General features: G+C 38.6%; 1 protein-coding gene across 1 annotated transcript in view; it reads right to left on the bottom strand.

Moving 5' to 3' along the window:
• ABCA5 (ATP binding cassette subfamily A member 5) overlaps window positions 1–23,477 on the bottom strand; it is a 164,160-nt gene that overhangs the window by 53,933 nt on the left and 86,750 nt on the right. The window contains exons 15-19 of the mRNA XM_069076541.1: window positions 13,762–13,900; window positions 12,914–13,004; window positions 12,630–12,769; window positions 4,706–4,825; window positions 3,377–3,578 (exon numbers count right to left, since the gene is read on the bottom strand). Of these exons, the coding sequence (XP_068932642.1) occupies window positions 3,377–3,578; window positions 4,706–4,825; window positions 12,630–12,769; window positions 12,914–13,004; window positions 13,762–13,900 (692 nt within the window). The remainder of the gene's footprint in view (window positions 1–3,376; window positions 3,579–4,705; window positions 4,826–12,629; window positions 12,770–12,913; window positions 13,005–13,761; window positions 13,901–23,477) is intronic.

Below are 23,477 nucleotides of genomic sequence, written 5' to 3'. Positions count from 1 at the left end.
GCAGGGTGAGATACCCTATTTAGTGTGTATTTCATTCCCTCCCCAGGCCAAATTCAATGAGAATAAGGTTGACCCATTCCCTTTTGCTTTCCTATTCTTCCCCTCCATTGTAACCATTTTCCGTTGCCTCTTCCGTATGAGATAGTATAGTTTACCCCATTCTGTTCTCCTCTCATTATATTCCTCTCTCCTCTTAATTTCACCTTTTAAGTATCATCCCTTCCTATTAAATTGGTCCTGTGCCCTCTATCTATGTATACCTGTACACATATATACACACATTCACATATGTATTCATACGTCCATATACACTCCAATACACACACACACACACACACACACACACACACACATATTCCCTTCAACTATTTTCAAACTGAGAAAAGTTTCATTAGTTACAATTATCATTTTTCCATGTAGGAATGTTAATAGTTCAACTTTGATAAGTTCCTTATGATTTCTTTTCCCTGTTTACCTTCTCATGCTTCTCTTGCTTCTTGTATATGAATGTCAAATTTTCTATTCAACTCTGGTTTTTGCAGCAAGAATGCTTGAAAGTCCTCTATTCCACTGAATGACCATATTTTCCCCTGAAACATGATACTCAGTTTTGCTGGGTAGATGATTCTTGGTTTTAATCCCAGATCCTTTGCCCTCCAGAATATCACATTCTAAGCCCTTCGATCCCTTAGTGTAGAAGCTGCCAGATCCTGGGTTGTCCTGATTGTGTTTCCACAATATTCAAATTGTTTCTTCCTGGCTGCTTGTAATATTCTCTCCTTGATCTGGGAATTCCGGAACCTGGCTGTAATATTCCTAGGAGTTTTCTTTTTAGGATCTTTTTCAGGAGGTGATCGGTGGATTCTTTCAACCTCTATTTTGCCTTCTGCTTCTAAAACATCAGGGCAGTTTTCCTTGAGAATTTCTTGGAGGATGATTTCTAGGTTCTTTCTTTGATCATGGCTTTCAGGTAGTCCAGTAATTTTTAAATTATCTCTCCTGGATCTATTTTCCAGGTCAGTGGTTTTTCCCATGAGATATTTCACATTGCCTTCTATTCTTTCATTTGTTTGGATCTGTTTAACAGCATCTTGATTTCTCATAAAGTCATTAGCTTCCTTTTGCTCCAATCTAATTCTGAAGGAATGATTCTCCTCATTGAGCTTTTGAGATTCTTTTTCCATCTGGCAAATTCAGCTTTTTAAGGCATTCTTCTCCTCATTGCCTTTTTGAGCCTCTTTTACTATTTGAGTTAGTCTGTTTTATGAGGTGTTATTTTCCTCAGTCAAGCTGTTGACTCTCATTTTGTACTTTTCTTGCATTGTTCTCATTTCTCTTCCCAATTTTTCCTCCACTTCTCTTATTTGCTTCTTAAGGTCCTCTATGGCTTGTAACCAGCTCATATTTTCCTTTGATGTTTTTGGTGCAGGAGTTCTGACCTCACTGTCTTCCTCCTGTTCCATGCTTTGATCCTTTTTGTCCCCAAAATAAGAGTCTAATGTTGGGTTCTCCTGTCTGCTTTGTTTCCTTTGCCTGGGCATGTTGCCACTCAATTACTTGACTTTTGGGCTTTTTGCCACAGTAGGACTCTGCTACCAGCCAGGGGAGCTTCCGTCCCAAACGCTGGGATTTTCTCAGCTGCCGGAGGTATTAGTTGGGAGCCCTTGCTGAAGCCTCCACACACTCTGGCAAGCTGGACACACACCCCAGGACTTCCACCCTAGACTGCAATCCAGATCCAAGCAGGTTAAAGCAAGAGCGATTACCCCTCAGACTGGTTGCTTGGTCCCCCTACACTCTGCAGGCCAAGAGCTGAACCTGCCACATGGCAGCGGCAGCTGCACCACAGCCCTCAGTGGCTTCTTGCCCCAGGGGCAAAAACTGAGGCACTCCCACTTACTGGGTCCCTAAGTCCAGACTTCACTGACCTCTCACTTTTTCCTTAGCATCTATGTGTTGATAAATCTGAAAAGGACTACTGCTGCAGGTGATCTGGAGTCCCTCCTGCTGGCAGCTGGTCAGGCCTGGCCTGGGGCTAAAACCTCGGTGTGGGGTTGGGCTTGGCTCCTAGAGAGATGCGCTGGCCAATTCCTGCCAGCTTGCCAGGCTGTCCTCAGTGGGATATTAGCTTCTCTGTGTCATTTTGTGGTTTCTGTAGCTCCAAAGTTTGTTTGGAGTTCCCTTTTACATGAATTGGGGAAGGTGGAAGCCGGAGCTGTGCGGAGGACATGCTTCTATTCTGCCATGTTGACTCCACCCAAAGGTTTGTTAATTTAAAAGACTTCTCAAGTTATGGCATTTTTTCCTAAGTTACTAGTAAATATTTTAAACAAATCCTTATTCACATGATAGGTATGAAATCCCTGAAAAGAGAACAGCACTGACAGAAAGACTTAAAAAAAAAGCATACAGTATTCAGTTCTTTGGAAAAATTAATTTTTATAACTTCAGCTTCAAGTACAAAAACAGAATATCTGATATTGAAATTAAGCAATAGTAAAAAGGAGATTTTTAAGTCAAGTTAACTCTACACAATCATGTAAAACTAAACTGTTATATACACACATACTTTGGATTTGACAGTTTATCACTCTTGACTGAAGAAATCCCAAACTGATAAATAAGATTACCATGATTACAAATTTATTCATGTGAAAGCAAATACTTTGAAATACTGTGAAAGCAAATACAGTATGACACAAATACTTTTATACAGTGGTTTATGGGTTAGAAAGTGAGGGTGAAGTGATTTATATCCAGCTGAATATGTGTCAGAGTTGTAATATGAGTCCACAAGTCCTGACTCCAAGTATATATAGTCTTTTCCCACTATCCTACAGTTTTCTAACTAAGAGAATACACTGAAAATTCTGAGAGTTACATTGCAGATCTGGTTCTAAACATATATGTTTGATGAAATCTCTCAACTTCTCTAGGTTTCCATTACTCATATTTATCATCTATTAAATAGGGATAATAATAATTTCTTTATTTAACACACAGGACTGTTGTGAAGAAGAAATGAGATTAAAAAGTATACAGAAATTTTGAAAAAGGTGAAGGAGCTATACAAATATATGTTATGACAATGAAGATCATAGAACATTTAAGCAAGGAATTCTGACTTGAAGATACCTTGAGAGATCCCTTCATTTCACAGATGAATGAAATGATAAAGATTACTAGCAGTCTATTAACTTAAGTAACTGTAAGCATAGTATTTTTGTTCATCTCTGGTAATATGTACTAGTAGCTATTTTAGGCTTTCAAAATTGTATGAATCATTTTCTAATTTAAAAATGTGAAGATAAGCTCAGTATATACCTCTTTTAAGGGAAAAAAACTAAATTCAGGTAGAAGGAATGGTTATACTTACACAGATCTCAATGATTTATTTTCACGTTTCAAAGTAAGGAAATGAAGCTTTGTTATCATACACACTTGATGTTTCCAAAGGGTCATAGTGCTCACTGTGGATGTTTTTGTTTCAGAGAGTATAAGTAGACTTTGCTCCATTTCATCAAGAGATTTTGAATCTGTTTCTTCCTCTGATTGTTGTTGGCTGAATATAGTATAATCTAAAGATTTATAGAAATAAAAAGAAAAAGAAAAATTTGTTAGTTAAGTGGTATATTTCTCCCAAAAGTAAAAAGGTTCCTGTAATAGACATCTTAAGATGCACAGAGAAAAATAAATTTACTTCCAATATCTATTTATCTTAAGCTGACTGGCCCAAATCCAAGAACGTTAATCTTTCAAACACTGATGAACATGAAATTATGCAATGTTTAAAATATGCATTTCTAAAGTTTTACATGAATGTTTCAGTTAAAAAATCAAATTATCTTTTAATCATCTATGGATTAAATTAAGCAATGAAGTTTAGAGGTTTTTAAACCAAATACTAATATATTACCATTTTATTATGAAATGAAACCTTAAAGTTTTAAGATACAAGTACACAATCACTTTTACCAATATCTTCTAACTAAAGAAATAAAAGTCTTTAGCGGGTACTTGAGGTATTTTCCCTCCAATAATTCTAATCATAGAAGAAAAAGCCTTACATATTATAGTCCTGCTTCCCATCCAATCTAAGAAATTTGTTCTATAGCATGCCTGGCAGATAAACACACAGATTGAGTTTCAATACTACTAGGACAGAAAATTATCATTTAATAGACTAAATAAAATTATTCCTTCTCAGGATCTTTCTAGTTGAAAATATCTTGGGCATAAATGGACAGATGCCCTGGGTATAGTCTTCCTAAAGAAGTAGAGGTATAGGGAAGTGGCTCAAGCAAACATCCTATATCCTCTGCTATCATATATTTGTCAAACTCTAAAATGGTAAAACTACATTTCTATCAACATCATGATATTCATGTAGCACTACTACTTCCTCACCTCCTAAGAATCCCTAACTTGTTTCAAAATGCAACTTAAATTCTATTTCCTAACTAAAGTCTTTCCTGATCCCCCAGTTATTAGTAGTCTCTCCTTCCCCCAATTATTCTGTATTTACTTATCTATGCATATGTTGTATCCCCGCAGCAGAATGTAAGCTCTCTGAAGGCAGGGATTGTTTCATTTTGTCTTTGTATCCCCTGTGCTTAGCACAATACCTTGCACATAGCAGGTGCTTATTATAAGTTTGTTAAACTGAATTGCATTTCTGGTTATCAGAGAAGGTAAGGCTTTTTACCAGCTTGGTCAATTTCTGCTTCAACTTCCAGCTTTAGGAACACATCTTCCAATGTTGTCATGGAAACTCCATAAGAAATAACCCCCAAATCAGAATGGGTCTCTAGGTCAGAAAACAAGCCTAAAAGCAAAAATTAAAAAAAAACAACCCAACTTGTAACTTAAGTTAACTTTCCCATTCTCTACAAATTTCCCTCAGAGGCAACACTATAAAGCAGTAAGAACCTAAAACTGAGAATTTTAAAACTGCCCTAGGGTCTTCTAGTAACCACACGTAAGACCTTGGGTACATTTTTTAACCTCTCTGAATTCCAGTTTTCTCTTCTCTCAAACAAGAAAAATGGATTGAATGGTTTTTAATATCCTTTCTAAAACTAAAATTTGTTAATAAAGCAGCATGTAATCAAATACTTTCCTGTAGAAGCAAAATTAATATGTAAGACAAATTTATTCTGCTAATGGAAAGAAGAGGGGGAAGTGGCCAAATAGAGCTCAGTCTTCAGAAAGGCACTCTTGAAAACATTAAGGGATTATTAATGTTCTCTCCACCTTTTGAGAGGTTTTTCACTTGTGTAAGCAGGCTGTCTTCTTTAACATTTCCTTGCATTTTCTCATCTGGACAACCCAGACAGGAACAGTAAATACAGGGAACACAGAAGGGAACTCAAAATGTAAAGAGAGTGGACAAAAGGTTGTTAATTGTAGTGCTAAGCAGGGCATTTTGAACCAAGGGAGTAGAATATATCTATTCATTAGGACACCAGGATAGACACACACAGTAAGACTACTTGGACAGTGACCTTACAACATGCTGGAAAGGAACTGATCTGTTACTGATTAAAGAATTCCTCACTTCTCTCATAGGCCTTCAAGGTCAGAAAAGGGCATGGTCACCAGAAGAAAAGACACCAGAAAGACACCAGCAAGACCAGCTGAAGACCAGTCAGAAAAAAAGCTAGAGGCTGCACAGAAGGTACCAAAAAGAGATTCAATGGTGAGTACTGCTGGAAAAACACTGGAAAAAAAATAGTAAGTCCTTTGATGGTTTGCTTATTGAACCAGGGTGGATGCTAGAAGATGATTTCTCATTCTTCCCCACTGATGGTACACTTGTAAAAGGTCATTTGGATTTGCCAGGAATAGCCAACACAAGATGGAGAAGTAGGAGTTTTTCAGTTCTTTACCAGAACAATTAATTTTCCATGAGTTTTATTACTGTATTTTTAAAATTCTGATTTCATTCAATAAATGTATTCTACTCTATGAGACCAGTATATTTCCCTTTCCATCATAAAAAAAATTATAATGGAGATGAGAATAAGTTGGGGAAACTGGAGGCATAAGTCAATTTTGATAAATTTATAAAATTTAATATAAGGGATTATATAAGATTACTAAACTCTAACTCAATCCAGGAGAATAAAGGTACCCAGACAAGCACTGGAAGGTTGGGGATCCAGGGATCCAGGCAAGCACTCCTATATTTGCACAGCATGAAAGAGGCTTTAAGGCTATTAGACTACCTCAGAACACGACACCTGGTACTGAGATTTCACTGAGTAGCTATCTATGCCAGATCATGCCCCTGGAAGTCATATCATTCACCAGTCTTTCCTTTTTCAGGGAAAGATGCAAGTGTATCAGTATAGAGAAAACTACCTGTTATCAGCACCAACAACTTCCTTTACATGTATAATAAAAGTCTATGATTCTTTGCCCATTCCTTGGGCATCTTCTCCTCCTTGAACTCTAGTATAAGACAAGCCCTTAATGTTTTCAAAATAATGCAGTCAACTGTAGTCTCAAATTTCTTCTATATGTACTTATTCTGATGAATCATTCCCCTGATTTTTGTCTTCTTATGTGCCGTTTCACTTTCTTTGTATAACATATTGGGCACTACAATGTTATGGTCCAAAGGTGGCGGCTCTTTTATTACTGATGACTAAGAAATTTTTTATACTTTCCACCAATTTATTATTTTCTTGTGATTTTCATCTACGAATGCTTAGGATAATGTGGCTCAGTTGGACCTGACACTAAGGTTTTTCCAGATTAGTTTTTACTTCTAGTCCTTTTCTCTTTGTTTTACAAAGTTATATGATTTATAATCTACCAAGCTGCTCTATAGTGCTTTACAAATGAACTGCCAGAACATACTAACCAGAAATAAAGTTAACATTCATAAAAACTAGTTTTAGTTGTGTGGGTCTGATGTTTTGGTTCATTCTCCATCCAGGATTTCCCCTGGGAACATGAGAATTTGGCTTGCCTTTTCTCCTTGGAAACACCAGATTATGGTTTATATTGTGCTAAAGTGTAAAAAAAAAAAAAGCAGCTCTAATGCAAGCAATTAGTTGTAAAAGATATCAAATAAAGAAGCTACTTTTATATCACATGACATAAAACAGAAAAAGGAATTGCATTCAAGGTCATTAACAAGACAATTCTCTACTCTCCAGTAGGCTTCCACCTCCTCCAGTGATTAATATAGTTCTTTAGATCTATAGCATTTCAAACTTCTGACAAATATAGTGAAATGAAAGGTTCTAGTTAAAGTCAATTTCCCTCAGAAGCATCTCAAGAAATTTTTAAAAGGCAACTGAACATCTAAGAATACAATAAAATCAAAGGGAAACACCAGTAAGCACTTCCACCTAGTCTAGAAGTTCAAAAGAAGATGGCTGTAAACCTGTGGGGACTCTGATCAAGAGTACAAGCTAGAAGCCTGAAGCCAATGTGATCTCCAATAAGAAATCTAGAAGCCAGATGTAATGATAATGGTAATTTGAAGATCTTCCCTGCCCCTTAAAAAGGTCTAAGGGAATTTGAAGATCTTCCCTGCCCTTAATAGGCTTAATGTAATCACATGGAGCCTGTGGTGGGAGGATCCTGATGAACAAGTGGAGCAGAGGGGAAGCTGAGAGTCAGAGCAGTTAGAATGGCAGGAGAGGACACAGGCAAGGAGACAGGTAGGCTTGTGAGTGTTTGTGGGAAGGATTTAGGATGGTATGGCTCCCTGTTGTGTTATGGTATATTAACTTCTCTGTCTCTATGATGGATTTGGTTTTTTGGTGTTGGGATCTGGCTTTCTAGTTATAGGAATAAATGTTTTACTTCTGTATTCTCTATGGAGAGTCTATTATATTTTGTGATTCAGCACTATGCCAACATATTCATAGTAGCCATGGGTGCTATGAATATCGCATTAGCACTAGACCAGATCAGTTCCCAAATGTCAAAACCACAGCAGTGAAGTCGGCTCCCTATAGGTGACCATGTAAGAAAATGTAAATGGAACAGAGATGTTTAGGCTATCCATGCCATTGCTCTCTGGAGGCACACTCTCTGATATCCTGTTGTAGCAGCAGTAGAGCACTGCCAACATACAGTTAGTGATTTAGTTCAAGGAGATGGGGTCAAAGCCAGGGCCTGCACTGAGCCCCTAGGCTACAGAGGCAGAAACCAGGAAATGAGGCAGAGAATAGGGTCTGGTCCCAATTCTGGGTCTAGTCCCTTGATGCAGACTAGGGTTAAAGAATGCTTCTCCTAAAGTAGATGGAAAGAATAAAGCAAGAGATAAAAATTAGAGTTCTAGGTGTTATGGGAATGGGAATCTGAAGATCTTCTCTGCCCCTTGGCCCTTTGATAGCCTTAAGTGACTCTGAGAACCTTCCCAGACTTGAAAATATACTCTGCCCCCTAATAGGCTGAATTGGTCACCTGGAACCTGTGGTGGGAGGCTTGTTTTTCAGGAATGCCCACACCTTGTTACTCTGTGATTGGGCAGTGGGTCAAGAGGCTGTGACATTCTCTGATCCAGAAGAATGCTATATATACCCTGATGTGAGGTTTTGCTTTGTGGCTCACTTTGAGAAGAGTTGTGTGATTTGACCAGATACGACACTAGGCAGCCGTTGAAGCCCCTGGCTTTGAAAACCCAGATGTTGGTGCTTCCCTCTCTGGTAACTAACTAGGTATGGATGTAATGGTCAGACAGCTGGGAGTCTGTCTGTTGATCATTCTCTGTCTGCTTGTAACTTGTTTGTATTCTCTGAAATTCAGGGTGCTGACTTTTCCCCCTGAACTAGGTAAATGTTTGATTGACTAAACTAAGATTGTTAACCCATTTTGAGTTGCTTTCCTTTAGAAAAGCAGATCTAAGAACCTGTGCTAGCAGCCATCCTGGGGATGCTATGGTGCTTGCCGCTACACTAAGGTGGAGCCTTCTCTCTCCCTTCCCTCTTCAAGAAGAAAAGTACTCAAGATTTCTAGGGAGTTCAACAATTCTATCCTCTAATGAGCCTCATGGTGCTATCCTGGGGTTGCAATCTCCCATTGATAGAAAGAACCCAAGATCACTGAAATTCAAGTTAATCCCTCTCCTCTGACCTGCACAGTCCAGATAACATATTGTACCACTAATGGGCAAGAACAGGGTTTGGTTCTTCTCTGTGACTCCATATCTTGCTCCATCTTTTTCTTGGTCTAGGAACTCCTCTACTGTTTCCAAGATTCAGAGTCCATGAACGCTTTCAAAACTATTCCACTATTACACCTCTCTTCAGTCCTGTGGATTTAGTAAACACCCAGTAGATACCTCTCAGAAGCAAAGGATTTCTCTGTAAGTAATAAGAGTTTGCATCTGTGTGTGAAATATCTCTTCTATAAGAATATCACCCTCCTTTCTCTACTCTCCTTTTTTGAGATCCAATTTATAGGACTGCACAGGACCCTGGAAAGTAAGGCGCACAGGAGAGGTCGACTGTTTATTATATAACAATAACAAACCCAAATTCTTTCCTCTTTTAGAGGGTGGAATTCCACCTAGCCTAAATCCATCATTATTTAGAAGGCTCTGGTGCTTGGTAAAGTGATCCTTGAAGAAATTCACTAAAGGGTAGGGTTGCTTGATTCTTAGCAACCTCAAGTTACTTCTCCTTTAGGAAGTTAGTGTTTTACTCAGAGTAATATTATAAGATTAGAGCACAAAGGTGACTCTCTAGCAAAGCCAAGTATCTGCAGGGAAAGGGAAAAGAAACAGGAGTTTCAAGGAAGGAAGGCAACATTCAAGGGGGACAAGAAAGTTGTCTTTACTGTTTAGGAGCTCAGGTGTGAGTTCCTTTAGTTGTTTTATTGTTTTGTTTTTTTCAGGTTAAAGTCTTTACAGTATTTGATAGTTTGAAACCTTGTGTGGTAACTGAAGTTCCTTTACCTTTTCTGTAAAGACCTAGATACAGGTCAAATTTCAACACTTCAAAAGGAAATCCACGATGAAGGTACAAATCAAGTGAGAGATGGTATGCAATTTAAGATTGGATCTAGTTCTTGTGAACTCAAAATCTGGGTATTTAGTTACCTCACTGTAAACTCAGTGTCACCCTTTGCTACCATGACACTTAGCTTTGGCAGGGAAAACAAGCTGTTAGGAGTGTTTGGATTCCTTGCTGTAGTCGCTATTATATACCTGTTAAACTTTTGTAGGAAAGTTATAATCAAGGTGTTTTTTCAGTTTTCATTTTTAAAAAATCACTAAGCACATGTAAATCTGCCTAGTTGAAGCTGTTTCAGTTGTTTTGAAATGTCTTCTATCATTATCTTTTCTTCTAATTTGTTGGCAATTCTGATCTTGGTTTAACTATTGAACAGGCTAACCCTCGTCAATACAGTGCTGACAGTACTCTCATATCAGTAAGCAGTAGCTTCTTGCATGTTAAAATGTTGTCAACATTACTATTTCTGTTTTTGTTCAGTGCTCAGCACATCTAGCACTTTCCAAATCTCTTTTAGAAATATTTATGATATAAAAACAGGAGGCTTCCGAGGAGACTATAAACTCATAGGCTCTTCTATGTCCTCAAATCTGAGTCATATTTCCCAACAAACTTTTATTTGTCCTATCCTATCCCCCACCTTCTCATCAAAGTCATCAAGTGTCAAAATGTACACTGACTTGAATTAGAAGATTTTGTAAAGTTCTTTATAGGCTTTCTCTTCATTCTCTACATTAGACATTGATACATAAGTTGCTATTATCTTCATGGTGATCTTCTTTGCTTATGGTTTATCATGAGCACTTAAAAATGTAATATGGCCAAGTATCTCATGAAATTATATTTCTTTGGGAAAGTGATGAAACCAGTTTGGTCAATTTGTGCATTTACATCCCTAAGGAGACTTCATAAACAAGCTTTCTATTTAATTACAACTTTGAAAATTTCATTTATTGTAAAACCTATCAATACTATTCTGATTCCATTCTTGAAATATTATGTCCATTCACTGGTCAATGGACAAACAAACATTTAAAATACCTACGTTAAGTTATTGTGCACAAATTACATAAAAATTATGTGATTCTTAACCCATCCCATCATTAACCCCTTTTCTGCCACTCTATCACTACTTTTATAGAACCTAAAAAGGGCTACAAGGGACCGAGTGATATTTTTAATTTTATTTCATGCAATGCTATGGGGTAAAGAATACATTACCTAGTAAACACAACCTAATGGTGATTTGTCTATTTATTACTCTGGTCCTCAGAAAACATTATGGAGTCTATTGCTGGGCTGCTATTAGAAGCATTTCTAGCAAGGCAGAATCTCTCAGAGCCTATCAGTTGCCATAGCCTTTGAGAATTCAGGTATCTTTATGCCAGGATTATGAAGTAAAGCAAGGCTTTGAGGAAGATTTCCAAATAAATTTAAAAAAAAAACAGTAAAATGTAATATTTATCATCATTAAAATATATGCAAATGGTTTAACTATAATAAAAGAAAGACTTCACTATCTTCCTTCTTTACCATCACATGTGAGTTTTTATCAACCATTAATATCAAAACCCTGAAGCTGGAAGGAAATTTAAAAATCCATATCAAGTAAATTTCTCCTAGGTAGGGTTACAAGCTAACTCAGAGCACACAGTTTCCTTCAAATATTAATCTTATTCTTTACAAACTCTTCATTAAAGTCAGTAAGACTCACTGAGAAGATAAAGAGGAAGGATATTATTCAGAAATGAAAGTAATATAAAATAACAAATATGTAATATGTTTTTAGAAAATGAAACATACCTTCCAACTCCTCTCCCCAAAAAAAGTAAGATTCCTTTCATCCAGATAGGACATACCCACTCCTAGATAATCTTCTGCCACGATGTAAATTAGAAATTATGATATCACCTTCACCTGTAAAACTCTAAGTCTCAGTGAGGTGACAGACCCTGCTCTGATCTTGTAATATGCTGATATTATTTACTGGATATTTTAATTATTGAGAAAACATTGAATTCAGAAATCCACTCTAAAGGAGGGAGGTCTGAGAAATTTATTCCATGGCCTGAGCCTCAAGTTCAGGGTATGAAACAAAAGAAGAAATGTAAACAGGATTCTAGAATTCAGACCAAGAAAACACCTTAGAAAGTATATGTTGCGGGGTGGCCAGGTAGCACAGCGAGTAAGAGCACCAGCCCCAGAGTCCTGGGATTGAATCTGGGCTTAGACACTTAGCACCCACCTAGAAACACCTGGCCGTGTAACCTTGAGCAAGTTACTTAATCCCAATTGCTTAGGGGCGGCCAGGTGGCTCAGCGAGTAAGAGTACCGGCTCCAGTATCGGGATGACCTGGGGATCCAATCTGGGCTCAGATACTCAGAACCACACCCAGAAATAACTGGCTGTGTAACCTTGAGCAAGTTGCTTAACCCCAATTGCTTAAAAAAAAAAGCATATGTTGCTTCTTGTTTCTATCAAAAGTAAAACAGTAGAAAGCAGCCTTCTCTTTAATTAGAAAAAATTATGAAAATGAATATTACTTACTACAACTACTAAATAGTAAACCAGTCTGTGTTGGTCCTTAATCTCAATTCAATATCAACAGATGGAGCTAATCAGTCAAGAAAACATAAAACGTAAATAAATACCTGAAAATTTGTCCATGTCTTTAAAAGGCAAGCTATAGACAAGTTGCTGGTCATTCTGCTGTAGTAAGTTTGCTCCAGGTACATGCTGTTTAACCAGTGACGAAAGAGATTTTGTGATGCAATCCTTGTCTATGTACATGCTAAAGAAAACCCAGAAATCATAATGATGTTTATTACAGAATAAAATAGGAAAAGAGTTGATTTTAAACTATGATTGCTTTGAATTCACACAAACAATTCAGCTACACTGAGACCAAATGGGAAACAGATGTTTAAAATAATACCTCAGTCGGTAGCCAATCCCCCACTTGCTTTTGAGAAATAAAGAAGAACCAACACATTTCAGCATTCCTTGTGATATCACAGCTTTCCTGTCTGCAAAGAAATGTACAATTTGAGAAATCCCACTTTTGTAACAGCTATACTTTGGTACTGGTTATTTTGTTTTCATAATTACATATTTAAAAACTACTTTTTAAGTATTAAACCTTAACAGAGAGAACACCAATAAATAGATTAATGATCTCCCAAACATAAATTAGTGGCAGAGATTACAGAAGTCAATTTCCACCTCCTAATCTATTAAAAAAAAATTTGTGCTATTAAATCTGTACTGCAAAAAATTGCTTGTTTGTATAGAACAATGGTTTTTCAACTTTCTTGTCACATACTCCTCGGAATATTTTGCCGTAATTTTATATACATACTGCTTTTTGGAGGGGGGAAGGCAGAGCAACTGGGGTTCAGACTTGCCCAAATTCACATGGCTAGTGTTAAGTGTTTGAGGCCGAATTTGAACTCAGGTTCTCCTGACTCCAGGGACAGTATTCTATTCACTGCACCACCTAGCTTTCCCTACTGTCTATATTAAATGCTAAGTTTCAATTAGAGGTTTGTGAAAATAAAAATGTAATTATTACCATAAAAATTCCTGGACCTCTTGAAATCTGTCCAAAGACCCCTTGGTCCATAAACACTAAGTTAAGAACTCTGGCCTAAAGCAAATGCTCTTAAGTAATATTTTTAGTCTTTAAACTATCTTAGCTATTCCTCATAATGCAACATCTGATGCTTGTTTCCTTAGCATCCAAAGTCCACACCAACTTTTTCTTTAAGGCAAACAAAATCTCACCAGCAAGAATATCAGCTTCATCCATAAAATGTGTACTAAGCACTATTACTCGATTAGTTTTTCTGTATTTCAAGAGATTCCAAACAATATGACGTGAGCATGGATCCATTCCAGCAGTTGGTTCATCTAGTAGTAATATCTGCATTAAAAGAAAATATGAAAAATTCACAGGAAAACATATATATAGAGAGATAGAAATCTAGCATGCAAAATTTCTGAATGCATCCAAAGGCTTCCTTTTATAAAATAAAATTTCAAACCAGAAGCATATATTTTTAATTTTATTAGTTTTTCTACCTGAAATTTTTAATTGCTAACATAACAGAAAACTGATTACAGATGTCTCCAACTTGGCTAGAGACAATCATTTGGGATGTAAGTATGAGCATATCTTTGGTACTGAAATTTTTTAGAAACTAAATTCTACACTCTTATTTGGCAGTAAAATGTGTAAAGCAGGTGTAAATAAAACATAACTAAGATAGAAATGAGAACATAATACAAAAATCTCTGATTCATGTAAAAGTTGATCAAACTGTTTTACTACAGTACAACTCAAATCATGCCAAGACAATTATTCAATAAACTTAACAAAGAGATATCCAAAGGGTACCTATTTAAGTCTTTCTGCAATTCAATACACATTTATTAAACCCTTATTATGTATAAGGCCCTGTGCTAAGCAGCTGGGACATAAAAACAGAAAGTCCCTACACTCAAGGGGCTTATGTTCTGGCGATATGACACGCAAAAATATAAGTAAATTCATGATTACCTGAGGAGGGATCAGGTACTAACAATTAAGGGAATCAAGAAATGTGTCATATAGAAATGATATCTGTGATTTGAAGGATGCAAAGGATTCTAAGATGTAGAGGTAAGAAGGAAATGTATTCTAGACAAATGGGACAGTTTGCCCAAGGCAGAAGATGGGTTATCAAGTTTGGTGCACATCAAGTTAAGTCTTGGAACAAAGAGTGTATCAAGTGGAATACTGTGAAGTAAATCTGGAAAGGATGGGATGGTCTGGTCTAGGGTTATATGGGGGAGAAGGAGAAATGGAAGAATAGGAACCAGTGAACAAGAGAAGAAATTTCAGAGCTCTGATACATGAATAAGGACTAGGGTTATCTGTGAAATAAAGATAACATTTCTGAGAATACCTTCTGAATACGCCCTCATCCCTGGCATATCTATTCTAGGTATGGATTATGATTTCAGTCTAGTAACCAGAAAACTTAATTACTACTTTTCTCGGGGCAGCTAAGTGGCACAGTGAATAGAGCACCAGCCCTGGAGTCAGGAGGACCTGAGTTCAAATCCAGCCTCAGATACTTAAAACAAAACTAGCTGTGTGACCTTCAGCAAGTCACTTAACCCCAATTGCCCTACCTTCCCCCCTCCAAAAAGAAAAAAAAAAGACTTTAATTTCTCTTTCTAGTTCAGTCACGTTGAGTTCCAAACTCACTATATCCTTGTAGCACCAATGCAATATTTACAGCACCCACGATCACGATAGAGACCGTGACTATAACTACTGAATGACGTTTGATTGCAAAATATGTCAAACTCTCCAGACAGAGGATAAAGTTGAAGGATTTATTTAGACACCAGAAAACCAAATCCCAAAACCAGTAAGCCGAAGTACCAAAGATATTTAGAAGCCATAATAATGCTGAGAGCCACAGCATCCTTTAGCCTTTCTACAAACCAATACAAGGTCAGTATTTACTCACAAAACTCTATCTCTTTGCCAAAGCTCTTCTTCCTCTGTCCCCAACTGTCTCCAACTGTTTCCAACTGTCAGACTTGCTCTGACCCAGCTTCCTGTGGGCTCGGGGGGTGGGAGCAGAGTTTATTTTCACAGCAGGAGAGGGCTTCATACTCCCCCCTAGGTCTCTTTGAAGGGGCAGGGAAGATCTTCAAATTCCCATTCCCATTACAATCCTAAAGTGAACTTTCTCCCCTTTCCCAAAATTCGCTGCTTCTATTGAAGGAAATACCATCCTTCTAGGTAACAAGGTTCCTAATCTTATCATTAACCTTGACTCCTCAACTCTCCCTCATCCCACATATCCAATTAGTTTTAAAATCTTGTCATTTCTACCTCTACATCTCTCAAACCAACCCCTTCTTTCTACTCACATGGATAAAGCACTCATTACTTCTCATCTAACTTACAGGAACAGCCTCCTAATGAGTCTCCATGTGTCAAGTCTTTCATCATCCCATCTATCCTATATAATTGCTGTCAATACTATTTTCCTCAAGCACAGATCTAACCATGTGTTTTCACTACTCAATCGATGCCAGAGGCTTCCTATTATCTCCATGATCAAACTTTAACTCCTGTTTAGCATTTAAAGTCTTTCACAACCGGGCCCCAAACTGTATTTTGTTCAGCTTCACTTTCAATTATGTCCCTTCTGATACTTTGTCATCTAGTCAAAAAGGACTTCTGTTTCAAACTTATGACAATCTATCTCCAGTTTTCATACTTATACATAGTCATACCACATTGTCAAGGATACACTTAATTCCTAACTTTTCCTGAGAGTCCTTCCCTTCAAGATGCAGTTCAAGCAATACCTTTTGCTGGACACTTTTCCTGATTTCCTCCTACTACTAGTGCCCTCCTTCCCAAACTACCTTATATTTAACTTTGTATTTATTAACTTTGTGTTGTACATATTTTTATTTGTACTTGTCTCTCCCATTCAAATGTAAATTCCTTCTCTATGAGTTCCTTACATTATTTCATTTTGAATGGAAAAAAGGTGAAAACTTCTCAGGTAACATTCCAGAAATCTGAACAGAATTGTAATAAAGCACCAAAGACTTAGCAACCTGGGCTGGAAGCCTGGGACCCCTGCCTTACTTCCCTGGTCATAAGGTAATGCTTTTACTAAGCTTAGCTAAGCCATGGTAGGAGGGGAAAGCACAGACCCTGCAAATTTAACCACATGCCCAAATGTTCCAGACTTGTTTCCACTGACCACCATCTGACATGTACAAATACAAAATTGGAAATCCTGTTGCGGAACTCCGGGCAGGTCACCATGTCTCCAAAATCCCATGATTCACAAAATCTTGTCTGCTTTCATATCTATATTGATACTGTTAGAACATTTATCTTATTCTTTCATGTCTAAGTTGATACTGATGACATTTTGTCTGTTTTCATGTCCGCCAGACATGTATCTTCTGCTTTTTGATATTACTGACATTTCACCAGCAACGCCAGTGAATTTTTGCGGTTAAGATTGTGCGTCTCAGTTCCTAATTAATGGGAACAGGACAGGACAAAGGTGGGGAGGGGTGGTCTTTTGGGTATATAACCAAGTTTGCATTTTGTATTTTGCCTCTCCTACTAGACTGCCTCTAGTAGCGAGACCGCCTTTCTTGTAAGAAGAAATAATTAAATCCTTCCTGTCTCTACTTGGAGATATCTCTGCTTATTTTATTTTGGGCAAGGGTCATCTTGTCCTACACAGCTCTTTGTATTTGTATCCTAAGACTTAATACAATGTCTGGCACATAGTCAGGAATTGGTATATTCTTGCTGATTAAATGATCTCCATATATGATTGTTTCAAAATATCTCAAATACTAAATATGCTCACAAGAGAATTCATATTTCCCTCCAAATCTATCCCACTTCCAAATATCCATTTCTATCGAAAGTACCACCATCCCTCCACTCACCCTGATTTGCCCCCTTGGAGGCATTCTTCCTTCTCCATCACCCCCATCTAATCAATTGTCACATCTTTTTTATTCTATCTCTACAATGTCTTTCACAGTTATTCCCCCTTCTCTCTTTTTATATAGGTTCTACCCTTAGTTCAGACCTTAATTACCTCTAGCCTGCCCTATAATAAAAGCTTTCTAATTAGTTTCTGTCTCTCCTTCCAATTTATCCTCTATATAGGTTCCAAAATAATTGGAACTAATTTGCAAAATGAAGATTGTGCTATGTCCCTATGCCTAAATCTTTAGTCTCAGTCTCTCTTTCCATGGGTCTACATATGTATGTGTATATGTATATATATATATATATATATGTATATATATTTCCCATACAAGTAATCTAGTAAATGCCAGTGAGATAGATTTGGAAAGAGTACTACAGATGGATGCTATGAACTTCAAACAAGAAGAGGCTGCTCAGTGATGGCTGCAAAAGGAAGCAAAAAGCACAGAATGTCCACTCTTACTCCTTCCACATGTTGAGAGGGATGAGGGAAGGTACACCCAAACCTGAAGAGGATGGCCTGAGATTCACTATCTTCTGAGGGAGGCCCTAGACTGATTTCCATAGGTGCAGGAAAACAGAAGGAAGATGAGGAAGAAGTCTAAAATGAAGGGAAGTATGTTTTTATGTTTTAACATAATTAGGTGTTCTGGGAAATACAGTGGAAAAGAAGCTCCATCCAGAAAAGGACATATTTTGTAGGGATAAGGCTAAGGTTTTTGGAGAGAACTGACTGGTAGCCCTGCAAGGGAATTGCGCATTCAGAATTACTGGAAATAGAAGGGAGTCAATGGGGTAAATACCAATAGATTATCAATAACAGTAATTAAGAGGGTGGTGTGGGAATTTCTTAGCCATGGAATGGGGAAGTACCATTTACGGAGACTCCTAACCTCAAAGGTTCAGTGATGACTATGAATGGCTTTAGTTTGTTTTCTCTCAAACACCAGGGAAGAAAGGAGACTGAATCTCATTATCTAGACATCCTCAAGGGTCAGAATGAATTAATATTCAACGGTATTTACTTTGCTTCTTTGTTAGGACAACAGTTTTCAGATGCAGCTCCCCTTATTCTGACACAGCTTTTTTACCACACACAACCCCCATACAACTTCTTTCAGGCCCAGCTTCCCTAGTGGCCTGCCTGGTAAAACTTTCTCTATCTGGGAGACCTGACTGGTCCCTGCTTCTCTGAGGCTGCTTTCTGGCCTAGGGTCAATAAAAAGCCCAAGTCATGTGGACTCTCAGATACGATGGGTGCCTGAGACCATGGGAGTCACTATGTCCTGATGAGTGATTGACCAGATAAATTTCCAATTGAGACAAGGGAGATTATGTCTAGAGAAACTAAGTACCTCCATATGCTTTTGAATATCCTTGTTGTGTTTCAGCAAAGTAAACTTCCTTCTTTGTTAAATGTTCAATGATTCATGAGTATCTAATTTTGTCCCAACATTGAACCTGAACTAGTTGTATCTATATTTGTGTAGTTCAGGTTAGGAGATGGTCTCATGGTTGGCTGAGTTGGGAGAAATACAAAGCAAAAGGAAGGTGGCATGAGAATTGGAGGGACATTGCCTAGTTCCCTGTTGCCAGAGCTCTCCTCTGTATGATCATGTATACCAAACCAACTCTATGGTACTAGCAGCAGGTCCTCAAGCAGATGAATTAGCTCTGTGAGTGCTGGAAGATGCTGTCTGGGAGGGAGCTGAGGGGGTGGGGCAAATAAATGCTGCTGACTGTGTTCAAAAAGCTAGACTGCCAGTGTAGTCAGAATGAGAGTAAACCAGGCGAGCACATTCTAATCTTGACTTTCTGGGATCATGCAATGAAAATCAAAGGGAAGCTAGAGAAGTTGTTGGTGAGGCAAGCGAAGAGATTTCTCCTAACATCAGTAGGGAATGAGAGGCCCCCCGTTAGGAACACACCCCTTTGGTCTCGGACTCAGAGGTTCAGGTTCCTACTGAGAAAGGGGCCATGAGATAAGAAAAGGGGAGCAGACTAAAGGCAGAGCCTGGGTAATTCCTATCTGTGGTTAGAAAGTCCCTGGATTATCCTATCATTGTACCCTGGAGAAGTACAGTGACCCCCTGTATTGAAGGAATAAGCTGTGGGTAGGCCCTCCCCAACAGAGAAGTAGTAGGTGCCTGAGAAATTCAAACAGAAATCTGAGGAATCCCTGAAGTAATTCTTTTTTTTTCCATTTTTCAAATGCTTTATTAAATTCTGATTTACATCATTCATTTCTACCAGATTTTGAGTTACAAATTTTCTCCCCGTTTTTCCCCTACCCACCGCCCCAAAATAGCAGTCCCACAGGATATTCCCTCCTCCAATCTGCTCTCTCCCATACTTTCTCCCATATCCCTTTCAACTTTTCCAGTAGGGCATGGTGGATCTCTATGCCCCAGGGCCTGTATATCTTATTTCCCAATTACATGAAAAATAGTATTATTAATAGTATACACACACACATATATATTTAAACATTTGATTTTAAAATTTGAATTCCAGATTCATTCCCTTCCTCCCTTGTCACCCACCCTTAGTGGGAAGATAAGCAGTTCAGTATGGGTTGTACATGTGTAGCTAATGCAAAACAATAACAAAGTAGATATATTGTAAAAGACCGACTATATTTCCCTCCCTCCCATCCCACCTCCCATTTGTTCTATTCTCTACTTTGATCCCATACCTTTTCAAAAGTGGGTGTTTCCAACTTCCCTCCCCCCCAGCCTGCCCTCCCTTCCATCATCCCCCCTCTCAACCCCTTCCCCCCTATTCTCCTGTAGGGTGAGATACCCTATTTAGTGTGTATTTCATTCCTTCCCCGAGCCAAATTCAATGAGAATAAGGTTAACCCATTCCCTTTTGCTTTCCTATTCTTCCCCTCCATTGTAACCATTTTCCGTTGCCTCTTCTATATGAGATAGTATAGTTTACCCCATTCTGTCTCTTCCCATCTCCTCTCATTATATTCCTCTCTCACCTCTTAATTTCACCTTTTAAGTATCATCCCTTCCTATTAAATTGGTCCTGTGCCCTCTATCTATGTATACCTGTACACATATATACACACATTCACTATGTATTCATATGCCCATATACCCTCATATATAGACATATATGTATTTCTATTCCCTTCAACTATTTTCATACTGAGAAAAATTATAATTATTGTTTTTCCATGTAGGAATGTTAACAGTTCAACTTTGATAAATTCCTTATGATTTCTTTTCCCTGTTTACCTTCTCATGCTTCTCTTGCTTCTTGTATCTGAATGTCAAATTTTCTATTCAACTCTGGTCTTTTCAGCAAGAATGCTTGAAAATCCTCTATTCCACTGAATGACCATATTTTCCCCTGAAACATCATGCTCAGTTTTCCTGGGGAGGTGATGCTTGATTTTAATCCCAGCTCCTTTGACCTCCAGAATATCATATTCCAAGCCCTTTGATCCCTCAGTGTAGAAGCTGCCAGATCCTGGGTTATCCTGAATTGTGTTTCCACAATATTCAAATTGTTTCTTCCTGGCTGCTTGTAATATTCTCTCCTTAATCTGGGAAATCTGGAACCTGGCTATAATATTCCTAGAAGTTTTCTTCATTGCCTTCTATTCTTTCATTTGTTTGGATCTGTTTAACAGCATCTTGATTTCTCATAAAGTCATTAGCTTCCTTTTGCTCCAATCTAATTCTGAAGGAATGATTCTCCTCAGTGAGCTTTTGAGATTCTTTTTCCATCTGGCAAATTTGGCTTTTTAAGGCATTCTTCTCCTCATTGCCTTTTTGAATCTCTTTTGCCATTTGAGTCAGTCTGTTTTTTAAAGTGTTATTTTCCTTAGTCAGGCTGTTGACTCTCATTTTGTAATTCTCTTGCATCATTCTCCTTTCTCTTCCCAATTTTTCCTCCACTTCTCTTATCTGTTTCTTAAGGTCCTCTATGGCTTGTAACCAGCTCGTATTTTCCTTTGAAGCTTTTGGTGCAGAAGTTCTGACTTCAGTCACTTCCTCCTGTTCATGCTTTGCTCCTTTTTGTCCCCAAAATAGGAGTCTAATGTTGAAATCTTCTGTCTGCTTTGTTTCCTTTGCCTGGTCATGTCGCCCCTCAGTCACTTGACCCCTGGGCTTTTTGCCACAGTAGGACTCTGCCACCAGAGAGGGGAGCTGTTGTCCCAAACACTGGGGTTTTCTCAGAGCTGGAGGTATTAGATGGGTGCCCTCTCTGAGGCCTCCACATGCTCTGGCAAGCTGGACACACACCCCAGGACCTCCATCCTAGACTGCAATCCAGATCCAAGCAGGTTAAAGCAAGAGCGATTTTCCCTCAGACTGGTCGCTTGGTCTCCCTACACTCTGCAGGCCAGGAACTGAAGCTGCCATGTGGCATTGGCTGGCTGTGCCAGTGTGTCAGCAGCTTCTTGCTCTGGGGGCAAAAGCCGACACTCCCACTTACTGTGTCCCAAAGTCCAGACTGCACTGACCTCTCACTTTGTCCTTCACATCTATGTGTTGATAATTCTGGAAACAGCCACAGCTCCTGCTGATCTGGAGTCCCTCTGGCTGGCAGCTGGGCTGGTCAGACCCGCCCCGGGGCTAAAACCTCTGGCTCACGTGGGCCTGGGCTTGCCTCCCAGAGCGCTGGGCTGGCTGATTCCTGCCAGCCTGCTGGACTGTCCTCAGGAGGAGGTTAGCTTCTCTGTGTCATTTTGTGGGTTCTGCAGCACCAAAGTTTGTTCAGGGTCCCCTTTTCACATTGATTGGGGGAGGTGGAAGCGGGAGCTGTGGGGAGGTCCTGCTTCTACTCCCTCATCTTGACTCCGCCCCCCCAAGTAATTCTAAGATGATAGAATACAATGTATAATGAGAAGAGTCCTGCATGTGAAGTATATGCTTGGCTCCTCATTGAGCCTTATGTATTGAGACCCTATTCCTATACTAGGTCCTAGAAGTAAGGGGTCTAGTGTTTGAGGGGTCTGCTCATCAAGGTCCAGAAAGTGAGAGGCCTAGTGCTTGCATGCACAGTGGTTATGGATGACTAGGGTGATGTTGTTTTTCTAACTTGCTTTACGCTAAGTAGAATAGCATCTCCACAGGTGGCAACAGGTTCGTTTTAAAATCTAATCCACTCAGTGGTATGGAAGAACTGCACCATTATTACAATGATTCAAGGCAGAGCAACTGTATATTCTTGGGCAGTGGATCTCCACATTAGGGAACAACTTCCAAACTTAGTTCTCTAAGTAGGCTAAGAGATAAGTTAGCCACTCTCACCAGTCATGCACAGACACCTCTACCCCAAGTCCTAGCTTACTGGCAAAGACTCAGCAAAACACATGCAGACTCTAGAGCAAAAGGTTCTAATAAGGAAATGAGTCTCCAAACTTGGGTAGGGCTATGACTGGAACATCTATTTTTTAACAGTCAAAGCAAAATGGCTCCCAATGGAGATGATGGCTCCCACAGGTTCTATGCTTTCTCCTTACTGTCATATACTCCAAGGAAGAAAAAGAAAAAGCCTCAATAATTATTTAATGATTCAAATACAGCTTCAAGTCCCAACTAAAATCCCACCTTTCAAAGGAAGGTTTCGCTAACAATTCCAGTGCTTTCCCACTTTTAATTATTTCCTATTACTGCTGTATATAGCTTGCTTGGTATATATTCCTCCCTCATGAGATTATAAACTTCCTGAGGACAGGGACTGTCTTTTGCTTCTTTTTGTAACACCAGCACTTAGCATAGTGCCTGGTACACGATAGGTACTTAATAAATGTTTATTTTATTGACTGACATATAATTTCTTTCAAAGCGTGGTAAACATAAGGAAATCTGTCTGCAGTGCAAGACCAGTAGAATAAAACATTTTCTTCCCATTAACAGGAAACAGCAATGGGTCAGTCAGTAAATACTTGTTAAGTGCATGCTCTGTGCCAGTCACTACGTGAAGTACTGTGGATACA

The sequence above is a fragment of the Petaurus breviceps genome, unplaced genomic scaffold, assembly GCF_028583685.1.
Source record: "Petaurus breviceps papuanus isolate PSGF00001 unplaced genomic scaffold, PetGlider_PUasm1.0 90925, whole genome shotgun sequence".
Taxonomy (NCBI): domain Eukaryota; kingdom Metazoa; phylum Chordata; class Mammalia; order Diprotodontia; family Petauridae; genus Petaurus; species Petaurus breviceps.
Note: the sequence above shows the minus strand (reverse complement) of the source record. Positions and strands in the feature narration are given on the sequence as shown.